Source organism: Hemicordylus capensis, chromosome 3 (assembly GCF_027244095.1).
Source record: "Hemicordylus capensis ecotype Gifberg chromosome 3, rHemCap1.1.pri, whole genome shotgun sequence".
Classification (NCBI taxonomy): Eukaryota; Metazoa; Chordata; class Lepidosauria; order Squamata; family Cordylidae; genus Hemicordylus; species Hemicordylus capensis.
In genome coordinates this window covers 95175103-95199454 of record NC_069659.1, presented here as the reverse complement: position 1 = coordinate 95199454, position 24352 = coordinate 95175103, and the positions used below count along the sequence as shown (strand labels likewise).

At 42.8% G+C, this 24352-nt stretch overlaps 1 protein-coding gene across 2 annotated transcripts in view; it reads right to left on the bottom strand.

The window, feature by feature from the left end:
- UMODL1 (uromodulin like 1) overlaps positions 1 to 23485 on the bottom strand; it is a 43085-nt gene extending 19600 nt beyond the window's left edge. For both annotated transcript variants that reach the window (XM_053309256.1, XM_053309257.1), the window contains exons 1-13: positions 23361 to 23485; positions 21802 to 21917; positions 20456 to 20648; positions 19305 to 19418; positions 18372 to 18626; positions 17751 to 17863; positions 10024 to 10243; positions 8168 to 8305; positions 6898 to 7569; positions 4162 to 4407; positions 3516 to 3628; positions 2652 to 2865; positions 1142 to 1279 (exon numbers count right to left, since the gene is read on the bottom strand). In XM_053309256.1, coding sequence (XP_053165231.1) covers positions 1142 to 1279; positions 2652 to 2865; positions 3516 to 3628; positions 4162 to 4407; positions 6898 to 7569; positions 8168 to 8305; positions 10024 to 10243; positions 17751 to 17863; positions 18372 to 18626; positions 19305 to 19418; positions 20456 to 20648; positions 21802 to 21870 — 2485 coding nt within the window. In that variant the 5' untranslated portion in view covers positions 21871 to 21917; positions 23361 to 23485. The remainder of the gene's footprint in view (positions 1 to 1141; positions 1280 to 2651; positions 2866 to 3515; positions 3629 to 4161; positions 4408 to 6897; positions 7570 to 8167; positions 8306 to 10023; positions 10244 to 17750; positions 17864 to 18371; positions 18627 to 19304; positions 19419 to 20455; positions 20649 to 21801; positions 21918 to 23360) is intronic.
- Between the last annotated feature and the right edge of the window lie 867 nt (positions 23486 to 24352).

Below are 24352 nucleotides of genomic sequence, written 5' to 3'. Positions count from 1 at the left end.
GTAGCAACTTCAAGTCCTCCCCCTGCACCAGACCATAACTTTCTCCCAAAAGCCCCTGCACTATTTCAAAAAGTCTTTCTGCATCTGAAACAAGAATCATTAGTGTAAGGGAATGGGTGAAGGCCTATTGGCTGAAGATGGAGGAGCTGCTTCACGAGTCACTGAGATAAGAAAATATAGACATGCAATAAGTATGTATTTTCTTATCGTCATATGCAACTCTATACTTTATTATCTCTGCATGCAACTCATGCAGGAGCACCTCCTTGACTTGCCCTCCTCATCAACTTTGGGGAGCTGCAAAAATCTAGTTGCCTGTATCTGAAAAAAATATAGTTGCATGTAGATATTTTAAAATATCTACATGAAACTAATCACTGTGCAACTATACTGTATATTTTTGCAGGAATCTATCCCAGGATCTGATCAGAGGTAGACTGGGCCCTTAAAGCATCTGTGAGCTCAGACTAGCCCCTCCTGGGCTCTGCCTCCCTTCCCAGAGAGGGGAAGCCTTAAAGGGGAAGCCTTCTAGAGTCGGACACTCTTTCTCCACTCTATCTGATCCTGCTTAGCCTGTTGCCAGTGCTGGTGTGGGCTTAGTGGTGTGGAAGAGGTCAGTTCTATAGTGGGCTTGTGTTCTGATGGTGATGCCTCAGAGCACTCAAGCTCTGATGGAGCTACCTCTAGCTCGAGCTCTCTCAGGTTCTGGGTTGCTGTCAAGATCAAGGGCTGGTGCTGGCCCTGCCTCCTCTGTGTCCGACACAGAGTCATTAAAGAGTGGGGGCCACGACAGAGAATCTGGAAACCTGGAATCAGGTGGAGTAATGGGAATCCTGATGTGGAGCAAATTGAAAAGGGGAAACAGAAAGTCAGTGAGATACAGAACAAAAACTAGGATCCTAGAGAGCAAAGTAATACAAGTGCTCCTTGTATACAAGGCTCCCGGTGCTCAGCTCTCAAGAATGTATAATCTAACCAATCCAGAAGTAATTTACTTTATATTGAACAAAATGTTTAACACTTGCTACAACAAGATCTCCATGAGCTGCATTGTAATCCTACCCATGGTGAATAAGACCTTATGATTTCATGAATATAAGGGGATCACAGTTGGAATTAGATGAAAATAAATGTAAATTGCCTTCACAGTTTCTCCCGGGTCTCTCAGCATTTACATTGGCAAACCCTTCTTTGCAGTGGCATTCATAGGATCCATAAGTGTTATTGCAAGATGCATCAGGAGAACAATCTGTTTCTTCTCTCTCACACTCATCATAATCTGTTTTTTCCCCCAATTTAAAAAAGAGAACAACAGTACATTAGTCTCACAATAATCATTATTTAGCGACATTAGCAATTATGGCACTGATTCTTACTTCTGGGCCATAACTTTACCTGCCCTTGCTTCTTGAAGAAGCAAAAGGACGGAGTAAGGCAACTGTAAGATGGTGCCAAGTGAGCATGTTGCATGCAGGTTGTCTAGAGCTGTTGCCAAGAAATGCTGCCCCTTGCTTGCTTGCTTCATGCATTTATATACTGCCCCAACATGCATCTCTAAGTGGTTTACATAATACAATGCAGCGTAAAGATTAAAACTGAGCCTTTTTTGGAAGGGCGGTATATAAACCAGATAGATAGATAGATAGATAGAACATTTTTAAAACAGTGTAATAGCAATTACTCAAAGAATCGTGTGTATAGGCCTAGCCCAAGTTTCTCCAGAACCTGAAGTGGCATGGAGAGCCACCGCTCCCACCTCTGTGGCATTCAGAATGTGCTGCACACCAATTTCCCTTCACATGCACACCCCATCTCCCCACTCAACCCTACACAGCATGGAGTGTGCTGCACACTGATCTCTCCCCACCCCACCTCTTCTTACCTGGTGGTGGCAGCAGCAGCAACATAACCAGGTAAAGACTCTGTTATCCCTAGCAGGATTGGCCTTAGGCCTTTTTTTTTTTTTTTTGCAGTCACAGAGAGGACCCTACTGAGGACTTATTGTGTTCTCTACCCCAGAGATGTGTCCCCTGCTCTGCTCTTCTCAGTCTAGTCATTCTCTTCCTCCAGTGGAGAAGCATCTTCAGAATAGTACTCTACAACATGTATATAGACAGGGCTGGCCCACCAGTGAGGTGTGGTGAGGTGGTTGTCCCAGGCGGCAGACTCATAGAAGTGGCCAGGGCACCCTGTTTCTGCCTCCCACTGATTGTCTCACAGGCTGCCTACACACTAAGGGTGGTATTAGATGCCACCTCCAGACCCGCTTTCCTCTCACTGAACTCATCCCATCCCTTGCCTTTTCAAAAGGCAGAAGATAGGGAATGGAGCAGCAGGACTACCCTCTATATGCATGTTGAGTGTCACTCAAGATCAGTCTTGCTAGAGGCAACAGAGCCTTTATAATGCATGGGATGATGCTACATTTGTGGTCAAACATCAGTTGTTCCAGCTTTGGGATGCCAAGTCATTTGCTTTATTTTGTGAGATAAATAGGAGAGAGAGGTTAACAACAACACTAAAGGTCCCATAATAGCTTTTCACTCATCACCTTTGCAGCTGGCCTTCTTTTAGAATGAATCCCAGTCTGAAGTCTAGCTCTGCTATTTTTCAAGGTCTGAGAAACTACGGCACTATAAACTACAACTTACCATGAACTGAAAGACTGCTGTTATCAACCATGAAATGGCTGCTGTGCTGAAGGGCATCAAGAAAAGCCCCAGAAACATTCCTTGCATCCATATCTGTGGCAATCAGGAGAGTGAAGTTGACCACTATGCTTCCATTAGTAACACTTGTTATCAACATTTTAATCACATCTGCATCCATTTCCTGAAGAATGTTAAGTGGCAGAGATGTACGGACCTGATATCAAAAAAGAATATATGCACTGTATAAATACGAGTACTGAGAGTGATTTCAATTGTATATTTTGTAGGCCAGATGTTTCACAATAAGAAAAGACATCAAATACTAGGGTTTGCTTCACATTAAGATATAGAACACTGAAAACATAGCGATGGTCCTCCTGCTGCATAAGGTAAAAGAGCCAATAGCCCATAATTATTTCACAACCACCTTCAAACTGATTCGGCTGGGATAGTTTAATTCTTTATTAATATGGAAAATAAATCACAGAAAGGTTGAAGCAGAACACTAAACCAGAAATCATGAAGACTACTTCACAGAGGCATATCCATGACTTGATATCTCATCACTTGATAACTCTCAGCTGAATGTATGGGAAAATATTGTGTTTGCAGAGACGGAAGATGACAAGAAAGAATTATCTCTGTTTTATTGCTGATGGCCCTTTCACACTTGGAAGATATGACAATTTTCAAGTGATAAATATGCATGTGTGAACTTGCCCTCAAGTTCTTGCCATAGGACTGTAATTCCCTATCTATGTCCTAGATTGAAAATCACCACACACATAATAACGTCTATTCAATATATAATCACGTCAATTGTATACAATACTGAGTTTTCCCAATTTTAAAATATTTAATTACCTCAGTTAGAAACAACTGTGTAAAATTCTGGTATTCTTCACTACTTGAGTTGCAGAAGTTTGAACTATAGTTCAGATTTTTTATCCTGACTGTCCCATTAAATTTCTGGGCAGCTGCAAGATTGAAGACAACAACAACTGTAAGGTACTGAATGAAACAGAATGGCGTTACATTTAGATTATTGTTTGCTATCAGAATGTTCTGCTCTTATGAATGAGGAGGAAGAGACCCATAAGGCATGACAAGTTTCAGTGAAAGTTCTAATTTTTAAAAAGCATTTAAAAACCCACCTCATTTTTAGCTTTTAAAATGTTTAGGGTTAGGGTTTTTTATTTTTAAATTGTCTAAATTGTTTAAAGTGTTTGTGTATGTTTTAACTTGTTTTATGTTATTATTAACTGCCCAGAGATGAAAGTTTGGGGCGGTGTACAAATTAGATAGATAGACAGATAGATAGACAGATAGAATAATTGCCTTGGTTGATAGAAAGCTTAGGAAGGCTCTCACTTCCTAAATACTAGGATGATGCTAAGGTCACTAAATATTTACTCATACCTAATGGCCTTTTATAAATACAGACAGATGTCCTTTCTCTCAGGGATTTCTAGGACCCTAGATTCATAACATGAGCTTATAAAAATATTACCTGTCTTTACTTTCCGCTGTATTGGTTTACTTTTATTTCCACACACCTCTATCCTAATTTCAACAGTGTACAAGATGCCAGGTTCTAGTCGGGAAATAGTCAGATTGTTGCTCTGGGTCTTAACCTCCTGTATAAGATGCTTTCCCTCAAGCAGCAGAAACTGGAAAGTATGATTCAGTGTAAGATCTGTGGTCCAGACTACATGAAAGCTGGTACTAGTTACATTAGAAAAAAACATTTTTTCAGCTGGAAGGGACACAAAGAAGAAAAATGATGGGAAACATTGAGAGAGAGGAAAAACAAAGAGTTTGTACTTAGAATTACAACAACAAATATTTATATACTGCTTTTTAACAAAAGTGCTCAAAGTGGTTTACATAGAGAAATAATAAATAAATAAGTAAGTAAGTTGGATCCCTGTCCCCAAAGGGCTCACAATCTATCATATTCATTACATTTGTTAATGTAAGGGGGGGGTTGCCACATGTTCTGCTTCAGACAACAAAATATCATGTGCCAGCACTATTTTTGCAAATATTTTATATTTACAGGGTAACACTGGCACAGTATTCAAGCGCTAGAAGAACATCATTGCTTCTCTGATTGAAAGTTGGTTGAAATTATGTCAATATGGCTAAACTCTTGCAAATAACTGCGTAATTAAGTGGTATCTAATTTGTGGGAGCATTATAACATTAAAGGACTTGCATGAGGGGGGAAACAGAGAATATTGCCACATGTCTAACTACAGAAGAGGAGTTGCAATCTAATGAAAATTTCTTCCTTCAACATTACACTACTCATGTGAATTAACCATTTATGTGACCAGTTATTTGCAAGAATTTTGCTGGTTCAGTGTCATCTGAACCAACTCTGGTGAATACTGTTGCTCTTAGTATGGAATTATAGGTACAGCAGCTGAATTATAAAAATGTGTGCTTATCTCTGTCCAAAATTCCCAGCTCAGTCACCTGATGAAGGCAAAGATGGAAGCCAACAGCATGACTATATGGTGATCTCTGCTGCCAATGCTCATAGGAACATAGCAGGGGCGGAGCCACCATTGGGCAAACGGGTTCAAAGAACCTGGGCTGCACCCAATCAGGGGCCATGCCTCATGGCCCTGACATCCCGCCGTGTCTGACAGCAGATGAGGGGGTGCTTGTTTAGCTCCCAAGCAAGGGGCCGTGCAGCCCATGTTCGGGAGTTAAATGGCCGCTGCGTTCGCGGCGCTGCCAGGAGCAGCTCTTCCCTGCCTTTAAGGCAGGGAAGAGCTGCTAACGGCTGTGCTGCCTGCCAGCCCAAGTCTAGCTCCCAAAGGGGCTGCACAGCCCCTTCGGGAATTAAATGGCCAGCGCTGCATATGCGGTGCTGCCAGGAGTGGCTCTTCCCTGCGAATGCAGCCCCAGCCCCAGTCTAGCTCTCGAAGGGGCCACGCGGCCCCTTCGGGAGTTAAATGGCCGGTGCTGCAAATGCAGCGCCGGTGAGACTCCAACTCGCTAACAGAGCCACGCAGCTCCGTTTGGGAGCCAGACCACGCCCCCCGCATCTGACGTCAGATGCGGGGGGTGGGGTGAGCGGGCCGCCGCCGTGCACAGACCACTGGTGGTCAGGCTCCGTGCCTGGAACATAGGAAACTGTCTTATTCTGAATCAGACCATTGATCCATCTAGCTCAATATTGGTTACACAGACTAGCAGTGGGCAGCTTCTCCAAGTCCCAGCCCTATCTTGAAGATGCTAGAAAGGGAATTGGGGACCATTTGCTCTTCTCAGGGCAGCCCCATCCCCTAAGGGCAATAACTTACAGTGCTCACATACCGTTTCCCATTCAATTTGAACCAGGGTGGACCCTGCTTAGCTAAGGGGACAAGTCATGCTTGCTAGCACAAGACCAACTCTCGTCCTCATGACAGTATGCATTCAGGGGGCTTGTGCAGTCATCACACCACACCAGTTTCTGGTAGCTGACATAATTCATAGTCTACTGTTGATGGCAAGAACCCACGGCTGCTGTGCAACTTCAAAGGCAGCCCTGATGGTGTAGCAATGGGGCTGCTGTGGAATGACTTGAATCTATTCTTTCCAGTGGAAAGGAGCACTGTGCTGTTGTCTGGACATTCTGCAGCAGCTACAGACTTTAAATACATTCACTGGGAAGAAAGACCTAGGAGAAGGGCCGAGGATCTTCCCAGAGTTAAAAACAGACTTACTTGTGGTGCATTTTTGGACCGCGGAACATACCAAAGAGCACAATATCCCGAATGGTTCTCTGAATATGGTGCTTTTTAAAGGCAGATTGGCTGCCTACAGTTGTGCTGCAGCCCCTGACTGTCAACAGGAGATTGTGCATCATGACAGCCGGTGGTCTGAAAGGCAAGACTTTGGGGGAAAGCATAGTTTTTCTGTATGCTTGGGGGTTCCTCCCCATCTATAGGACCCCTTCAGTCCTTTTCCCTTTCATGTGGTACCAAACATGTCCATCTTCACACAGGGTACCTACTTTACAAGCAGGAGTAGGGACTCTTATAAAATGTTTCTAAATCAAAATAAACATTGATTATGAAGTCCTGATTAAATTAACTGCCCACTTGGGTCATGTTAATTCCAATGGGATTTGTACTGCCTGGCTTGCAACTATCCCCTTCTATTTGTATTTTTTGATTACCATAATGATCTTTATCTTTACAATGACCAATGACTTTTAAGGAATATTCCAGGGTAAAGGCATACTCACCACCACAGTCTGTGACAAGGGAGGCAACTGTGGTAGAAAACAGTGATTGTTCTTCAGAAGAAGCTGGCAACCATGTTGGCGATTTTTTCTCTGACCAAGAGCTGTTGTCTGTTCCCATCTCATTATCGAGAGAATGATTTAGAGCATGAAAGTTGGGGTGCTCTGTAACAGGTGAGTCTAAAATTTGATCTCTCTGAGAACTCCCATCGGGGAGGAGGCTATGCGTACTAGTGTCTCCTAAGGACCCATTTCTCACAGAAGCATAAACGGTGGTATTTAAAACTGTAGGCAATGTAGACAATGAAGAATTGTGCTGTTCTTGCACTGTTGATCCTTCTTCAGTTAAGTTTCCATTTGGTGTAGTTATGCTGTCCCATTGTTCTGTCACAAGAAGGGGTATTTCTGAAGTGGTGGTGTTATTCCTGAAAGACCCCGAAGTGCTCAGTCTCTGAAAAGAAGTTGGGAGTGTTTCGTCGGTTGGAGGAGTGCTTGATTCTTGGGTACCACTTGAGAGCAGCACAGGAAGTATATCTGATGTCTCACTGGACTTAGATGTGAATGAAGTCACTATCATTTTTTCCACTGACAGAGAGGGGGCACTTGTCACAGGGAGTCCTTCCGTAATGGATTCAAATGTAGGTACCATTCCTGTAACAGGATCCACTATTTCACCTGGAAGACAGCATTTTTGCATGCGATATGAACAGAAACTTTAAAATATATCAGATTGCTAATTTCTTAGAATTCCACTAGACCCACAAGTCCTGGACAACCACAAATTAATTCAATTAATAATAAATATGATACAAAGAAGAATTCTTTTCAGTTTGTGGTCAGACTCCCTCCCCCCTCCAATAATAATAATTACATTCATACATACATACATACATACATACATACATACATACATACCAGGGGCGTAACTATAATAGGGCAAGGGGAGACAGTTGTCTGGGGGCCCACTGCTTGGGGGGGCCCCCCAGAGGCAAGTCACATGACTGACTCCCCCAGCCGCGCACCCACCCGGGCTTCCTTCAGTTGTATTCATCCTCCGAAATTGATGTGAGTGTTAAGACCTGGAGCTACCAGAACAGCATGTCTTTCTTTAGTACCATTAAATGACTTTCATCGTCCACAATTTACAAAACTTTTGAGCTGAGCTTCAGTGGGGTGGGGTGCCCATTTTAAAATCTTGTCTCTGGGCCCACTCCAACCTTGCTATGCCCCTGATACATACATACATCTAATGAGATATAAATCTGATTCTTACCCTCACAGTTTCTCCCTGGTCGGGATGGATTGGCATCTGTGTCTGTCTTGCATCTGCACATATAAGAGCCTATGGTATTGATACATTGTGCATACTTACAGCAGTCATTCTCTGCTCTAGATGCACATTCATCCCAATCTGAAATCCAAAATTCAAACAAACTTAGGCCATAAACAGAGGGACTAAGCTCAATTTATGCTTCTGAGTAGTGATGCATAGGATTGCACAGCTGGGTTAACTGCCACTCTAATTAGAAATAATATAGTAATCTCTGGTTCTTAAAGTTAGAGAACCAATCTGAATATTGTGCTCTTTGGTATGTTCAGGGATCCAAAAGCGCACTGGGAAATTTTTTTAAAGGCAGTTGAGACAGAGAGAGAAGGGAGAGAGTTGGAGTTAGTTGTGTGGGAGTAGGGGGTGTTTGGGGCTGAGAGTTGAGAGATTGGTTGGTGTGTTCTGAACAGGAAAGATTGCTCGGGGGTTTTGTGTGAAGCTTGAAGGGTGAATGTGTGGAGGCTGGAGAACCAGCAGTGTTCTGGGCAGCTCCTAGTAACAGACAAGAAGATCTGGAAGAATTCACTAAGTTCACAAACCCAGTTTTAATTACCTCTGTTCCAGTTATCTCATCCCCCCTATATGTTACATTTTATGCAGATGAGATGAAACACTCAGAAAGTTGAACAGCAGGTGTTCCTAGTAACTTGGTAGAGAAACCTGTGTGCCCTGCTTTGCAGAGATCTTTATTCTAATCAGTAAATAATAAACTTATAATTGCTTTCGTTTTATACCTCATTTTGTTTCATTTACTGTATATCCTGAAAAACTGAATAAATTCCCAGAAGACTAAATTGTCATAGAACAATATTTAAAAAACAAAACAACAAAAAAACAAATCACCTCCCTGGAATTGAGAGAGGCATCAGGGAAGGACCCTGACACGCCGCAAAAAAGTAGTTGCCTTCCACCTGCCCCCCAATTCTGCTTCAGAAATCTGAAGTGTGGGACACAACTCGCCCACCCAGAAATTCACTTTGACCTTCTGTGCATTTTCCCTCCTGGGGCTGCTACTGCATATAAATTAGGAAAGGCATTTGAGTAGTTACTTTCCAGTTTTTCTCCTGTCTTTTCAAATAAGGGATTCTATGTACAGTGGCTTTGAGGAAGACTACTCTTCACCCAAACTAAACTGATTAGAGCAGGCTTGCTCAGCTTAGACACCTCCCCCAACTGTTTTTGGACTACAACTCCCATAATCCTCAGACACAGTGGCAATAGCCTGGGATTATGAGAGTTGTAGGCCAACATCTGCAGGAGGGCCGAAGTTGATAAGCCCTGGATTAAAGTCTTTTGCCCTGCTAACTGGGAAAAGAGGCACCTTTTACCGTGGCGTTTCTCTTTATTTAGCAGGGGGAGAGTAACTGGCCCTATCCACCCCCAGCACAGTACCTCCAATGACTGTTGCTGGTGTCTATCTTGTGTTTCTTTTTAGAATGTGAGCCCTTTGGGGACAGGGAGCCAACTTATTTATTTATTTATTATTTCTCTGTGTAAACCGCCCTGAGCCATTTTTGGAAGGGCGGTATAGAAATTGAATTAATAATAATAATAATAATAATAATAATAATAATAATAACAACAACAACAATATCCCAGCATCTGAACATGTACAAAAAGCAGGCTTATAGGAACCCTCCACTGCCCTGTCTTACTCATTAGCAGTTTCTGCCGACCCCATAACTGGCAGGTATGCTGGCAGAAACGTTTACGATCACAAGAGGCATACTTAATGTACCCTACTTTCATCTGTGATGCACCTGTGTAATAAACACAATTCGACATTAAACCAGATAGCCTACCTTCCACTATAGTGCTCTGTGGGTCAAGAAGCAATACAGAACTGTTGTGTAGTGATGAAATCATTGTTTCAAATGCAGACAAGTCTTTTGGAAACTGGGGGTCTTCTATTATGATTTTAAGCCTCACAATGATACTACCAGTTTTAAGGGAGTCCATTTGTACTTTGAGCTTTCCTGTTTTGTATAATGCAAACATATTTGATGGAAATGAATTTCCAATCTGTAAACAGATAAAAGGAATAATGCTATTTTTGCATCAAACTTCATTCTTTCTTTTTTTTACTGTCTTTCTTTATCACATTATCAATTCAGAGTTTATAGGAAATCCACACAACTTTATGGACCACTAATACTTATAAGAAAAAAAATATAGTAATTAGGTCTTATGAAGCTGCATGCCACTTGCATTGATTCAGTTGGATCTACCCTTTCACCGTGTTCCACAATGGAACTTGTTCCACAATGGAAAGAAGTAATAATTTAATAGGAACTAGCTGGGCTGGGTGCAGAGCATCTGTGCCTCTGCCGGCCCGCTTCTTCCCCCCACAACCGCTTCTCCCCACACACACCCAGCCCACTTCTTCTCCCCCGGCCCACTTCTTCCCCTGCCTACCCACAGTTTCTGGCTGGTAGGCTAAGCCGGCTTCTTCTGCCCGCCCCCCAAGCGCTTTCTGGCTGGCAAGCTGGCCAGAAAGTGGCCTGCCACCTACTCCCACCTGCCCGCCAATTCCCGGTGGCCAGGTCGGCCCAGCCCGCCACTGCCTGCTCCCAGCAGCCAGCCCACTGCTGCCTCCTGTTCCCGGCGGTTCTGCCAGCCCGCCACCACCTCCTCATCCCTATTTTAATCCCCATCACTAGTCTGGCAGCTGCTTGCAAACGCTTGCAAGAGCTGCCATGCATGGGATTAATGACGGGCACACCTAGGAGAAATAAATATATAGATAGATGGGACCTTAATTAGTAATGAATATAGCATTCAACTACAGTCATTCCTCTCCAACTGCAAGGGTTCCGTTCTGGCAAAACCTCGCCATTGCCAAATTCATGGTTGGCGAGACAGTAAAGTCTATGGGAAACAGGGGGTTAGGGGAACCATGACCGCAAAACAATCTAAGAATAAAGGAAGAAATTTTTTAAAAAAATTTAAAAATCACAAAAAATCCTGTAATATCACCAGGAGTCACGAAGAAGAATGAGCAGATCAAACCTCTGGAAACTTTTTGAATCCCCACCCCCAAGGCATTTTAAATTGGCAAGGGACTGCAAGGTCAGCAAGGGTCACCAAGAAGAATGAGCAGATCGAACCTCTGAACCTCCCAAAATTTCTGAACCCCACATCACTAAAAAAAACCCTCTCCAACAGCAGATACTTGGGTTGTGGTTGGCAAGGCCTGTCACAATTTCCTATTCACATATACTCAAAACAGTTGGTAAAACTGTGGTTGGCAAGGGATGATTGTAAAATCTGCCAATTCATAATGCACATCTTTCCTAAATTACCTGTTAACATTTCTATGGATATGTGGTATAAAGTCCACAGCTGTCATTGCCATCAACGTCGCTAGAGAATTGCCCTGGCAGGTTAAATGAAATTTATATTTATATGCCACCCTTCATCCTAATACCCCAGGGTGGTTAACAAGATAAAAACAATTCAATAAAAACATAGAAACAGAACAATACAACTAAAAGTTTAAAAAGAAGAAAGGACAGCTCATTGGCCAAAAGCCTGGATAAAAAGATCAATCTTCACGTTCCTCCTAAAGGCTAGAAGAGAGGGAGCCGTGCAGGTCTCATCTGAGTGCAAGTTCCACAGCCTGGGGGCAACAACTGAGAAGGCCCTGTCTCTCATGCTCAACAAATGGGCCTCAGCAGGTGTTGGCAAGCAGCGCAGAGCCTTCCCAACTGATCTAGTCAGGTGGGTGTATTCAGCTGGGAGCAGACGGTCCCTGTGATGAAATGAGATTGGAGTGTACATAGTTTTCTGGATATGAAGGGGTTAAAGCCCAGTAGCTGAGTCCAGGAAGCCCCTTGTTAGGGAGGGAAAAACAGGACAGTTAGAATTCAGTTTGAGAACGTCAGTTGGAGCTGAAGCTTCACAGAGCCTGCATTCACACATAATGGCAAACTGTGGGTGGACAAACCCAAGGTTAATTTTTGTAACTGTGAATTGCATTACAGATGTCCATCCAACTGTATCCTGGAAACATCCAGTTTCAGGATAGGGGAGCCCCGCCCTCTTCCTGGTCCACCAAGTCTGCATCCCAGTAAGCTCTGTAGCACTCACACAGCAGCCATATGTGTGCTGGCATCATGTAGCGGTACTGGGGGAGATTGCCATGATTAAGGAACTAACAGCGAGCAGTGGAGGAGCAGGTATGGACCTACTTTCCTCCATGTTAAAGGCTGGGGCGTATCTAGCATGGTGCAGGCAGGGCACATGCCCCGGGCGCCACTTGAAGGGGGGCCATTTTTAAAAAAAATTTTTTTTTAAATGGCCACTGAAAACAAAATGGCCACTGCGTGTGCTCAAATGCCATGCCAGGCCTCGCAGAGGTCATTAGAGCATGCATGGTGGTCATTTTATTTTCAGTGGCCATTTTAAAAAATATTATATTATTATATATTTTATTATATTAAAATATTTTAAAATATATATATTTTTAAAATGGCCACCGCACATGCTCAAATGGTCCCTGCGAGGGCCTAGAGGCCAGCAGGGGGAGGGGGAACCTTTGCAGACTCCACCCCACGGCCTTTAGGAAGCCCCCCAAAGGGGCTACAAGTTAAAAAATAATATAATATAAGTCACAGTATGTATATTCAGTTTGGCACTATGTACAGAGAATCAGGGCTTGTGAATACTGAGCTTATGAGCTAGGATTGTATTCATTTGCTCTAACTTTGCTTCTTGTGATAAGTGAGTTAAATGTGATGTCTTAATAATATTGCTATTAATGGTGAGTTTGTCTTTGAATCAGTGTGAAATCCTTAGTATTAAGACCCACTGGGAGTTTCTTGCTCTTTTTCCTCTCATTTTAACTGTCTTTCTGAAATACTAGAATATATTGCAAGGCACACAGTTTACTCTGCATAACCTTTAATAATGTTCAGAGTATCTGGGAAAAGTCAAATTCTCCATTGATTTTTAAAACTTATGTAATAGTGATGCTACAATGCATAGCAGACAATTAGACAGGCACTTCTGTTTGGTTTTCCAAGTACACCTCCACATAGTATTTGGGTATTTCATAAGCCCCAGCATACTGAAATTTGTAGTTTTCCAGTATTTTTTGGTCTGGCTACATCCACTGCTCAATAGTTTTTGAAATATTAATAGATTAATGAGCTTGACTTGTATTTTTCAGCTGATATTATGGTAAAGTTATCTGAAAGATGAGTGTCAGAAGTTTGGACAGGGGGCGCAATTTCAGTGCTTGCCCTAGGCACTATCTTCCCTAGATACGCCTCTGGTTAAAGGGGATGTATAATCCCTCCATGTTAAAGGAATGTGCTGCAATTCGGTGTCTGAATTGCATTTTGTGTGCATCTATAATTCTTGCACCCAAGCAAAAGGGGCTGGGGCCCCCTTCCCCAACTTTATAGTACAACAAATACAGAGGGTGGAATTACACAGAGACATTCAATAATCCCTGGGTGGGGTTGCCTTTTAAAGCAGACGCCAGGTATCACTGCCCTGGCCGTATGTTATATTTGAAGCAATCTAATCAAGTTGCCCAGTTTATGGTGCCACCGTGACTGCATGTGCTTGTGAACATACTGTTTGATTGATACGTTTTTGTTAACCAACACACATAGTGCCCGTGCTTACATCCCTCCCCCTTTTTCTTCTAGTTTCCACAGTGGGGAACAAGAGACCCATTGGAAAGTGGGCATCCCCTAATGTCCCTTTGACAGGCTTAGAAACTGGGGATGGGGCAAGGTGACATCCTTGTTGCTGGGTAATGCTTTGAGAAGCATAGAGACAGGGGCAGGGCAAGTACTAGGACAGGCAGCTATCGAGAAATGCAGGAGGCATGAAGCAGGTATGTTCCTGGGCAGGTCTGGGCTGCCCTCTCTATGATTTTGGTTCCAGAAACAGCACGAAACCATGGTTATGGCAGCATCATATGTAATGCTGCTGCCTTCAAACCTCAGGTTGTAGCAGCAAAACTCACGCAAAACCAAAGGTTAAAATTGGAGTTTTGTGAGGGAAACTGCAGGTCCCTTTTAATACAAAACCACGGTTTCACGCATTTGGATGTACACAAATTCCAGCCTCTGCCCAATTCAACTTCAGTTTGGCATTAGGTGCGAATGGGGCCAGAGTGTGTATTTGAGATACAGCTTGGAAGAAGGCAGGGTTAAGGAGAACCAGAGAGGGTTCTGAAAAAAGTAAATATAGTTGTAACACTAATATATGAGCTCTGGGAGGAAAGAGTGTTTAAAACCAGACTCATAGAATTATTTAAGCCCGAAGCAAATGAAAGAGTACTGTTCTGTAAAAGAAACAATTGGGTAACTAAGTAAGAGAACTATGTTCTCTATAGAAAAACAAGCAAACCTCAGCAACTGTAAATTAATTAATCTTTGTTTTGTGAAACAACCAAGGAGCCTTGGTTGGAAACAACCAAGCCCTATAAAGAGAGGTCCTGATTATTAAGAGAGCATATATGGGTGGCAGTGAAACAAGACCCTGTTGGGAGGATTAGGAAGTAAAAACACACAAAATCTCTTTTCCCCTGCCCTCAACACAGCCTCTAAGTTACCCAGGGCCAAAGCCATTTAGGGCTTTAAATGTAATAAACAGCAACTTGAATTGTACCCGGAAAGAGATTGGCAGCCAATGCCTTCAAGACTGGAGTAATGTGTGCACTGCAAGCAGTTCCAGAAATCAGTCTGGCAACTGCTTTCTGCACCATCTGTAGTTTCCAAATACTCTTCAAGGGCAGCCCCATGTAGAGTGCATTGCAGTAAACCAAATGTGGCATGACTAAGGCATGAGTGACAGAAGCCAGATCAGCCCAAGGAAGAGTTACAGCTGGTGCACCAACCAAAGTTGAGCAAATGCACTCCTGGACGCCGCCACCACCACCACCACCACCTGATTTTCTAGGAGCAGCACTGGGTCCAAGAGAACCCTGAAGCTGCAAACCTGCTCCTTCAGAGGGATTGCAACCCCATCCACAACAGGCTGAAGCCCCATACCTTGATCAGGCCTTCTAACAACCACCATCACCTCCATCTTGTCAGGATTAAGTCTCAGCTTGTTAGCCCCCATCCAGCTCATCACGGCTTCCAAACCATGGTTCAGAACCTCCTCTGCCTCCCTGGGATCAGATGACACAGTGAGATAGACCTGTGGGTCTTCTGCATATTATTGACACCAAAGCCCAGAGCTCTAGATGATCCCCTCCCCCTCAGTGTTTTCATGTAGATGTTCAAAAACATGGGGGACAAAATCAAGCCTTGTGAAACCCCCATAGGCCAATGACCATGGCACAAAGCAACACCTCCAGTAACACTTTATGGACCTGACCCTCCAAGAAGGACCAGAACCAGTCCAAGACTGACCCATTCATAGGAACATAGGAAGCTGCCATCAGAGGCGTAACTAGGGAAAATGGCGCCCAGGGCAAGCACTGAAATGGTGCCCCCCACGCCCCCCCCGTGCCACAACATACTACATTATACTTAGGTTTTTTCCTCACAAGCGCCCGCCGCCGCTGCCAAGCCAGGCCACTGACTGGCCACCAGGCGCCAGCAAAGCAATGGGGGGGGCGCGGACGGCGCGGAAGGGACCGCTCATGCGGGATGGGCTGCCGACGCGCTCCCTTGACTGCTGCAGCGCTGCTGCACTGAGCAGGAAACATTTGTATTAACAAAAAATTAAAAAAAAATTAAAAAAAAATTTTGTCATGTTGGCGCCCCCCATGTGACCAGAAAAGATGGCGCCCGGGGCACATGCCCCCCCTGCCCCCCCTATAGTTATGCCTCTGGCTGCCATATACCAAGTCAGACCATTTGTCCATTTAACTCAGTATTGTCTGCACAGACTGGCAGCAGCTTCTCCAAGGTTACAGGCAGGAATCTCTTTCAGCCCTATCTTGGAGATGCCAGGGAAGGAACTTGGAAGCTTCTGCATGCAAGCAAGCTGGTGCTCTTCCCATCCCCTTAGGGGAATATCTTACAGTGCTCACACTTCTAGTCTCCCATTCATATGCAACCAGAGTGGACCCTGCTTAGCAAAGGGCACAAGTCATGCTTGCTACCACAAGACCAGCTCCCTTCCTTAACAGTACCTGGTATTCCCAGGCAGTCTTCCATCCAAGTACTAACCAGACCCAAGCCTGCTTAGTGTCCAGGATCAGGCAAGATCAGGCATGTTCAGGGTGGTATGGCCATGGGCAACAAAAGATGTCAGGACTGGGATTTGAACCTTCACCTCTGGTGGAGACTGCATCCTAAACACAGTGCTTTGGACTGCTCAGCCATCTTGACCGCACTCAGCCCCAACTCAGAGAGAGGGACCAGAAGGATACCATGGCAAATGGTATTGAATGCCACAAGAGAGGTCTAGCAGAGCTAACAGGGATGCACGCTCCCATTGTGTTTCCAGTATAAATCATTCACCAGGGTGACCAAGGCTGTTTCACTCCCATAACCAGGTCAAAAACCAGATTAACGTCATGGTGGTGGTGGTGGTGAATTCAGTTCAAATACTGTGTGTCATCCAAGACCCTCTGCAGCTGGGCTGCCACCACACACTCTATCACCTTGCCCAAAAAGGGGAAATTAGAAACTGGCCAGTAGTTATTAAAGCTGGAAGTATTGAGAGAGGACTTTTTCAGTAAGCATCTCTTTTTTAGCAGATGGAAACTTGCCCTCCCTTAATGAAGCATTAACAATAGCATCCAGCCACCAAACTGCCCCCCCCTTTGGCAGCTTTTGTTAACCAAGAAGAGCAAGGATCAAGAGCACACAATGACGCCCACATACTGGTACTACTTAGAATCTTGTCCACATCATCAAGCTCCACAAACCGAAAGGTATCAAGAATGATTGGACAAGAGGGCACCCAAGGCAAGTTGATGGGCACTGCATAATTCTTGGAGTCCAAGACCTTATGAAATTCTCACAGGAGCCAACACGTAACACTTAAGGCCAGAAGGAATTTACATGGGTCATGTGACCTGATTCAGCAATCTCATTATGAAATGAGGCCCACAATATGCACAGAGCTCACCTGCCCTCTAGCATCATCACATTTTCACCTGGCCACTGTTATGTTAACAGTGACTTGATATATAGACATGAACAGGTGATAATTTTAATCTCCATGCTGTCAAAAGCTTCACTTGCTGATGTTTGCCCATCGTTACGTTTAAAAGCAGAAGATCAGACAAGGTCTATTTTTCCTGGTCAGTTGGCAACCCATCCACTTTAATGCTTGATTAAACTTCCCCATCAATTGTAATTCAAAGAACTGTGGCTACGCTTCACTGAAATGAATGCGGAAACCTGTACCCACGATAGCTGTGCTTCTGCATGGCTGTTCGCCTATGTTTTGGTGGCAATAAAATGAAGGAGTGTTGTTGTTTTTAAGCTTTCTATGACAGTTTGCTATTGAATAAGATCCTTTTATGAGAACTGGCAACTCAGAAGGAAGCATAGCTTTCTGTAAAACTTAATCCAAGCTTTCAAAAGTGCAAGTTGTTTAGTCATACCTCAGTCACCACAGTGTTGGAAAATGTCTGATATTCTATGCTGCTGATGTGGAGTAACTGGTCCGTGAAGTTAAAGTTCAAGATCCTTATGGTAATACCAAATACCAATGCATCTAAAAGACATGGTATTAAGAGAGTGGTGTAATTGGTGGCACAAGAGGGAGTTCATTAGAAAATAGACAGATTAAGCAAAACACACCTCTAAGTTTAGATGTAATTTAACCTACATGACAATTAAGATGGGGCAACTCCAATCGTTAAGAAGATCTCAGATTAAGTATAATTAGGTTGCTTCCTTATAGTAGATTGAGCACAATGCAGCTAAAGTTTGATCCAAATTATGAACACAGTATTTGGGACAGTGCAGATTTGTAGCAGGAATACTGAAAACACAAATTAGGGAGTTTTCAATGGCAGGGATGTAAGCACCACCCATTCCACAAAAAAATGTAATTGGGGCATTTGTATCCACCTGTTTATTGTATTTCAAATGAATGAATGAAGATGTTGTTCATTGATGGTGAAATATAACTAGGGTAACATGGATGTTTGTCACAAGTTTAAGGGGGAGAGCTGTGGAGATCTAAATAAATAAATAAATAAATCTAAGATGATAAATACCAGTCTTCACATTTCTGTATGAGGTGATGTTTTTGCCACAGACTTCATAACTGATCTTGACTGTGTACATTACACCTGCTTCCAGTCCAAACACATCCAGTTTTGTATCAGTGGTTTCCATTCCTTGAATGAACTCCTTGCCTTTGTACACTTTTATTTGGAATGAATGGTTTACCATGGAATTTACACTCCAAGAAACCTCAAAACTGCTGCTAGTAACATTGAAGATCCTGTGGTTTCTGATAGGAACAAGATCTGCAATAACAATTGTGAGAGATTAATCAATCAAGGTGTATACATTCATAGTGTATTTATATGAAATTGCCTTGTGACTTTAGATGAGATTTGATTGATCACCCTACTTCATTTACTCATCTGCATTTTTGGCATATCAAATCTCAAAAGTCATGAGTTAAAAATTTATTGTTTTATTTTTACAATAGTATTTTTCATTCAAATTTACCAGTTTTACCAAATGTGGCACAGATAGTTATCATGAGAAGCCTGAACTCCTTCACCATCATTGCTATACACAGCCCTAATATTTGCTCCAAATACAGAGCTGTATATACATTCCTTTGTGTTCTTGGAGCATCTGTGAGCTGCCTCATTCATTTTAATAGAGGATGTGGCTTTTCACAGAGAGAGAGAGATGTGTGGAGCAGCCCTTACACAAAAGGTGAGCAAAATACCCTACCAAGATTCAATTTGCTTGCAAAAATGTACCCTAGACCCCTTACATCCCAGGATGGCTTCCATGTGTATCCAAGGGGACTTGCCGGGCTATTTACTGTTGGCTCCAAGGGTTGAATGGTCAGGGTAATAGCTGACCCTTCAGATTGTGAGGGGCACGGTGATGAAAGGTGAAAAGTGGACTTCAGGGTGACATTTTTGCTTTGTGACTAAAACTCTTAAAAAGAAAAGGTAACTTACAGCATTCAGAATCCACTGATCCACCAGCTTCCTGTGATGTGAATGTTGAGTTTATCAGCAAAGCAGAAGTATTGCAAGTTTTGCTCAAAATATCTGGTGAACTTGAATCAGAATCTGTCTCATTAAAAAGGAAGGGAAAGGAAAGGAGACATACTGTTAAGTAATTCAAGAACTCCCCTGTTCTTAAGCGCCATCCACCCCATTCTCCAGAGTCCCCTGACCCTGGAGAGCGGCTTTTCAGAAGACTGCTGTGAAGAGAAGAGGATGGGGAAGTTTGATTGCACAGACTTCCTTCTACCAACAGTTCTTAGGATCCAGCCCAAGGATCTGAATTTCATCTAGCTGATACAGCAGCAAGGCCCCCATAGATGATAGCTTCTTCAGTGTCCCATATTGTGGGAGACACATGTACATTTCTTACACATGACAAATTGTATGTGGGATTCACACTATTTCTATCATGCAGAAAGTTTATTCTTGTGTGAATAGGCCCTAAGTGGGTTGAGAATTCCTCTCCAGACTGGGGATTCTTGTTCCTCGTATTCCTAACGTTTTAAATAATTCTTTTGTAAAACTAATCTTTATAATCGTAATAGTTTATATTTTTAATTTAACAGCTCAATGTCCTTATTCCAAGTTGACAGTGAATGGTCTTAGCTGCTGTTTTATCCACTGTATATCATTAATACTGCTTTTATGTTTTTGCTGTTTAATCTGCTACTGTTGTGTTGGGAAATGTTGTTTTCCATTGTTTTCTTTATCACTCTTTTAGTTGCTTTGGAAATTTTTATATTGGCTGCGTTCTGACAGTCATGACAAACATGGTTGAAGGGCTAACTGCGATCTCCAAGCCCCATACACTCCCGTGGAACATGACATGCAAACTTGAAATTTCCGGGCAATTCCAGTCAAACTGCTACAGTGAAATAGCATTTAACTGGGATTGATAACCAGATCATGCTTAACTGCCATTTAACCACAGAAATTTGACTGGTTCTGCGGGAGCACATATGACTTGGCGATCACAGTTACTGTAACTCTTTAACTGTGCTCATCATAATTGTCAGAACACAGCCATTGTAAAGAGGGTTAATAAATATTTCTTATAAATACATAACCAATCTAAAGGCAAATGTCTTTGAAATAACAACCTTGCACAACAATGTCGATTACTTCAGACACTCTCATCACAATGTCTCTCAGCAAAGAAGAAACGTTCACCAATGGAACCGGCTGTTGCAGCTGAATCAGGATCTGAGAAGCTAATGTCTCTGCGTAGGTTTCTGCCTGTGTAGTCTGGACATGGTACACTGAAGCATTCAAAGGCCATAATGCTCCAGTAATCTGTAAAAGAGAGGAAACTCTTTTTCATGTGTTACAACACAACTGTATAACAGTGAACTGTATATCATCCAATCCATCTTTTGATGTTAAATACTTGTTTAAATTGTAAAATACAAAATGTCAAAAAACATTAAATAAATAAAAAGTGGTATGTCCGGTTTTCTGTTTCTCTATTATATTCATTCATACATACATACATACATATTCATATATTGCTTCATAAGGAAAAAGATGAGAAATATGATTCTTTCTTGGGATTAATACCGATGTTACAAGAAGAATGCAGCCATGTAGCATATGCAGGTATATGTTTGCCTCTTTTCTTGGGTTCCAGATCATGGAGGGATAATGAGTAATAACATAACTGGACAGACAAGGACGCATTTGCTCATGTACTTACAGATCTGGATATGACTTCAGGAATATCAGCAATAAACTATTTTATTAAAAGCAGAATTAGGGAAGAATGGTAAGAATGGGACAACTGCAGGGAGGAGGAGTTCATGGATCTTGCCCAGATATTGGGAATTCTGGGGTCTTTAGGGTGCTGACAGAGCACTGTATTTTGTGCAGAACTTCTGCCAGTATAGAAAGACATGAGAGTAAGACCAAGTTTTGTAGTGCATGATGTGTAAGAGCATGGCTGTGTCATAGGGTAAGGCCATCGCTCAGTGGTAGAGCATCTGCATTGCATGCAGAAGGTCCCAGATTCACTCCCTGGCATCTCCAGGTAGGGTTGGGAGACACTCCTGCCTGAAACCCTGGAGAACTACTGCCAGTCTGCGTAGATGTAAATGGACCAATCATCTGGCTCAGAATAAGTTTCTGGGTACATAGTACATATGTTTCTATGGACTGTGTACTGTGGGATTGTCCTAAGTATAGCACAAATAAGAGAAATTGTTTTATAAAACTCTGTAAGCTTTGTACCAGAGGGTTTGGAATGGAATTAAGGGACCTAAAGAGTTTTGTGTTTTGTTTTGTTTTGTTTTGTTTTTTGTTTTGAGAACTACTGGATTTATATAGATTCTGTGTTTACTTTCTGGTCCAGTAGGTGGCAGCCAAAGAGCCAGCTTGAGCTACGCTACAGGAGCAATCGGGCAACAGCTGCAGAAAGATGCAGCAGGTGGAAAGACATTGGATGTATTCATACCATAGAGTGCAACAGGCGTGAATGATTCAGAAGTCTTGGATCCACTCTGATTAACTGATTGAAATCCATTTTCACCAGGACTGACACATTATACCAGTAACTTTTCACTGTTTTCTCTAGAATGGAACAGAATAAACAATTTATTTTGAATTTATTATTATTAATAATAAACTTTGTTAGCCACTCCATAAGAAATAAATGGAAGGATACCCCATTATCACAGTGAGCTTCTCATTTACAGAGACCAGGCTTAACTTGATCATCATGATAACCAAGTATAGGACTCAAAAATTCTACACTGGAATCAATCATCTCAAAACGATTTTGTTTTTAGTCTTACAGGGTTCTTTATACCAAAATTAAATGGATGTCAAGATGTCTTCTAAACATGAGTAACTCAGCAGTTCAGTGTCTGTCAATCTTTCGTGCATATCACCCACTGTTGGGGATATCCTGCATTTGTTTGTAAAAGTTCTATAAAACTGTTCTTCTATTCTTCGTTGGCTTTCCAAAATTCTACTTTGGCATACATTTGGCCTTTCAATGGTTGGGAGTTTTTTGAAGGGTGAACCAGGCATCAGACAAGCATGTTCTTCCATGAATGATGAATCCATTCATCTATTAAATAAAGATGGATGTCTCTATAGATAATCATTGCAAGTAACAACTAGTGTTTTTTCACAATATTATAAGAATGCTTTTGCTTTGGGGGCAGGGCCATAGCCATGTAGTATTTCAGCCCACTCCCTGCCCCCTGCATTTTCAACTTGCATTGAAAGTTAAGTCTCTAATCCTTCTGCTTATGGAAACGGAAGAAAAAGCAGAAGGTGATATCCATCTACCTATTAAATTTGTTCACTGCCCCAACTTCCGTCTATATTCCATTGATATTCTGCCAACCCAACTGCTCACTAAAAGTAAACCTGCTCCAGCCTGCCAGTATACTAGCCAGCCAATATGCTGAAAGGCACTTGGATGGCTGACTAGCACTAGGCCCTTATTTGTAAATGGCAGGATATTATTTTTTATTTTATTAATATGTAATACAACTAAATAACTCTAAACATATTAGGCTACAAGTACTTAGGTTCTGCACCAATTCCCTCCCACCCTCTGCCCTTTGAACCCTAAAGTTGTAACCCCCTGGCCTCAAGCAGCAGCCAGACTTTGACACATGCTCCAAGTGCAGACAATGAATGCAAAAAGCAAGAACTGACAGAGAGGCAACAGAGTGTTGGGCTCCAGGCCACAAAAGCCTAGTTCCTTCAAGTTCTCTTCTCCTCAGGAAGGGGGTAGAGTCTGAGAGATGTAATCAGGGCTCAGTCAGGCCCCCAGACCTTGCCAGAGCCAGTTGTTAGCTTGGAGTTATCCACAGTTCTGCTACTCCATTCCAAAGCTACCTTCTACTGTGACTTGCTGGGTCTGTGCATCCACCCAAACCTCTCTTGCCTCCTGGGCTCCAACTTCTTGTCCTGGCAGGATATCTAAGACCCCCTTCACCATAACATTTCTAGCTATGATCCTGTTGGAGGAAGACACAAAATTGGTCAAGAATATACCTTCTGGTACAGGATCTGAACAACCAGTTCCTTTAGATGTCTCACAGCATTTTTTATTTTCTGGACAATCCAAATCAGCTGTACATGAGACATTTAATGCTTCCACTTCCTTTGTTGGACAGACACCAGGCTTTGAGGCAAATTCACTGGATCTGTTTAGGGCTGAAGAACAAAACATTTAAGAGACCACACCCACCTTCATCGTGTACAGGATGCGCCATAAGCCCATTTCCCTCATCTCCCATCAACAATCTCCCAATCTTCCCAACAGTCCCTCTGATCTCCTCAGCCTCACCTGCTATGCAGAGAGGATGGTGCAAACCCATTTTCCCTGACAGTCAATCCCACCTCCTTCTCCCCTTACCTGGTGATAGTAGTGGGGAGAAACGCTGCCTCTCTTCCTCCGCCCACTCACCCATCCTGCTTTCTGTGATTTGAAAAGGCAAGGGGTGGGACACAGCGCAGAAGGAAGAGTGTGCAGGATCCCACACTTCCTTCTGCTCCATGTCCTGCCCTTTGTCCTGCAGGGAGCCTGAGATGAGCAGCAGGAGGAAGAACAGTGGCAGCAGAGATGTGAAGGACAGGGGCGTAGGTTGGAGTGGGCCCAGAGACAAGATTTTAAAATGTCCACTCCCCTCACTGAAGCTCAGCTCATGAAGTAAAGAAATCTTAAATGAGGCTGAATAGTGGTAACAAAAAGCATAGATAGATAGATAGATAGATAGATAGATAGATAGATAGATAGATAGATAGATAGATAGATAGAATGTGGCACCTATGTGCCACAATAGCCACAATAGAACATCATCTTAAATTATTTTTTTAAAGGTTTTGTAAATTGTGGATGATGCAAGTCATTTAACGGTACTAGAGAAAGACATGCTGTTCTGGTAGCTCCAGGTCTTAACACCCACATCAGTTTCGGAGGATGAATACAACTGAAGGAAGTCCGGGCAGGTGCGCGGCTGGCTCATGTGACTTGCCTCTGCCCC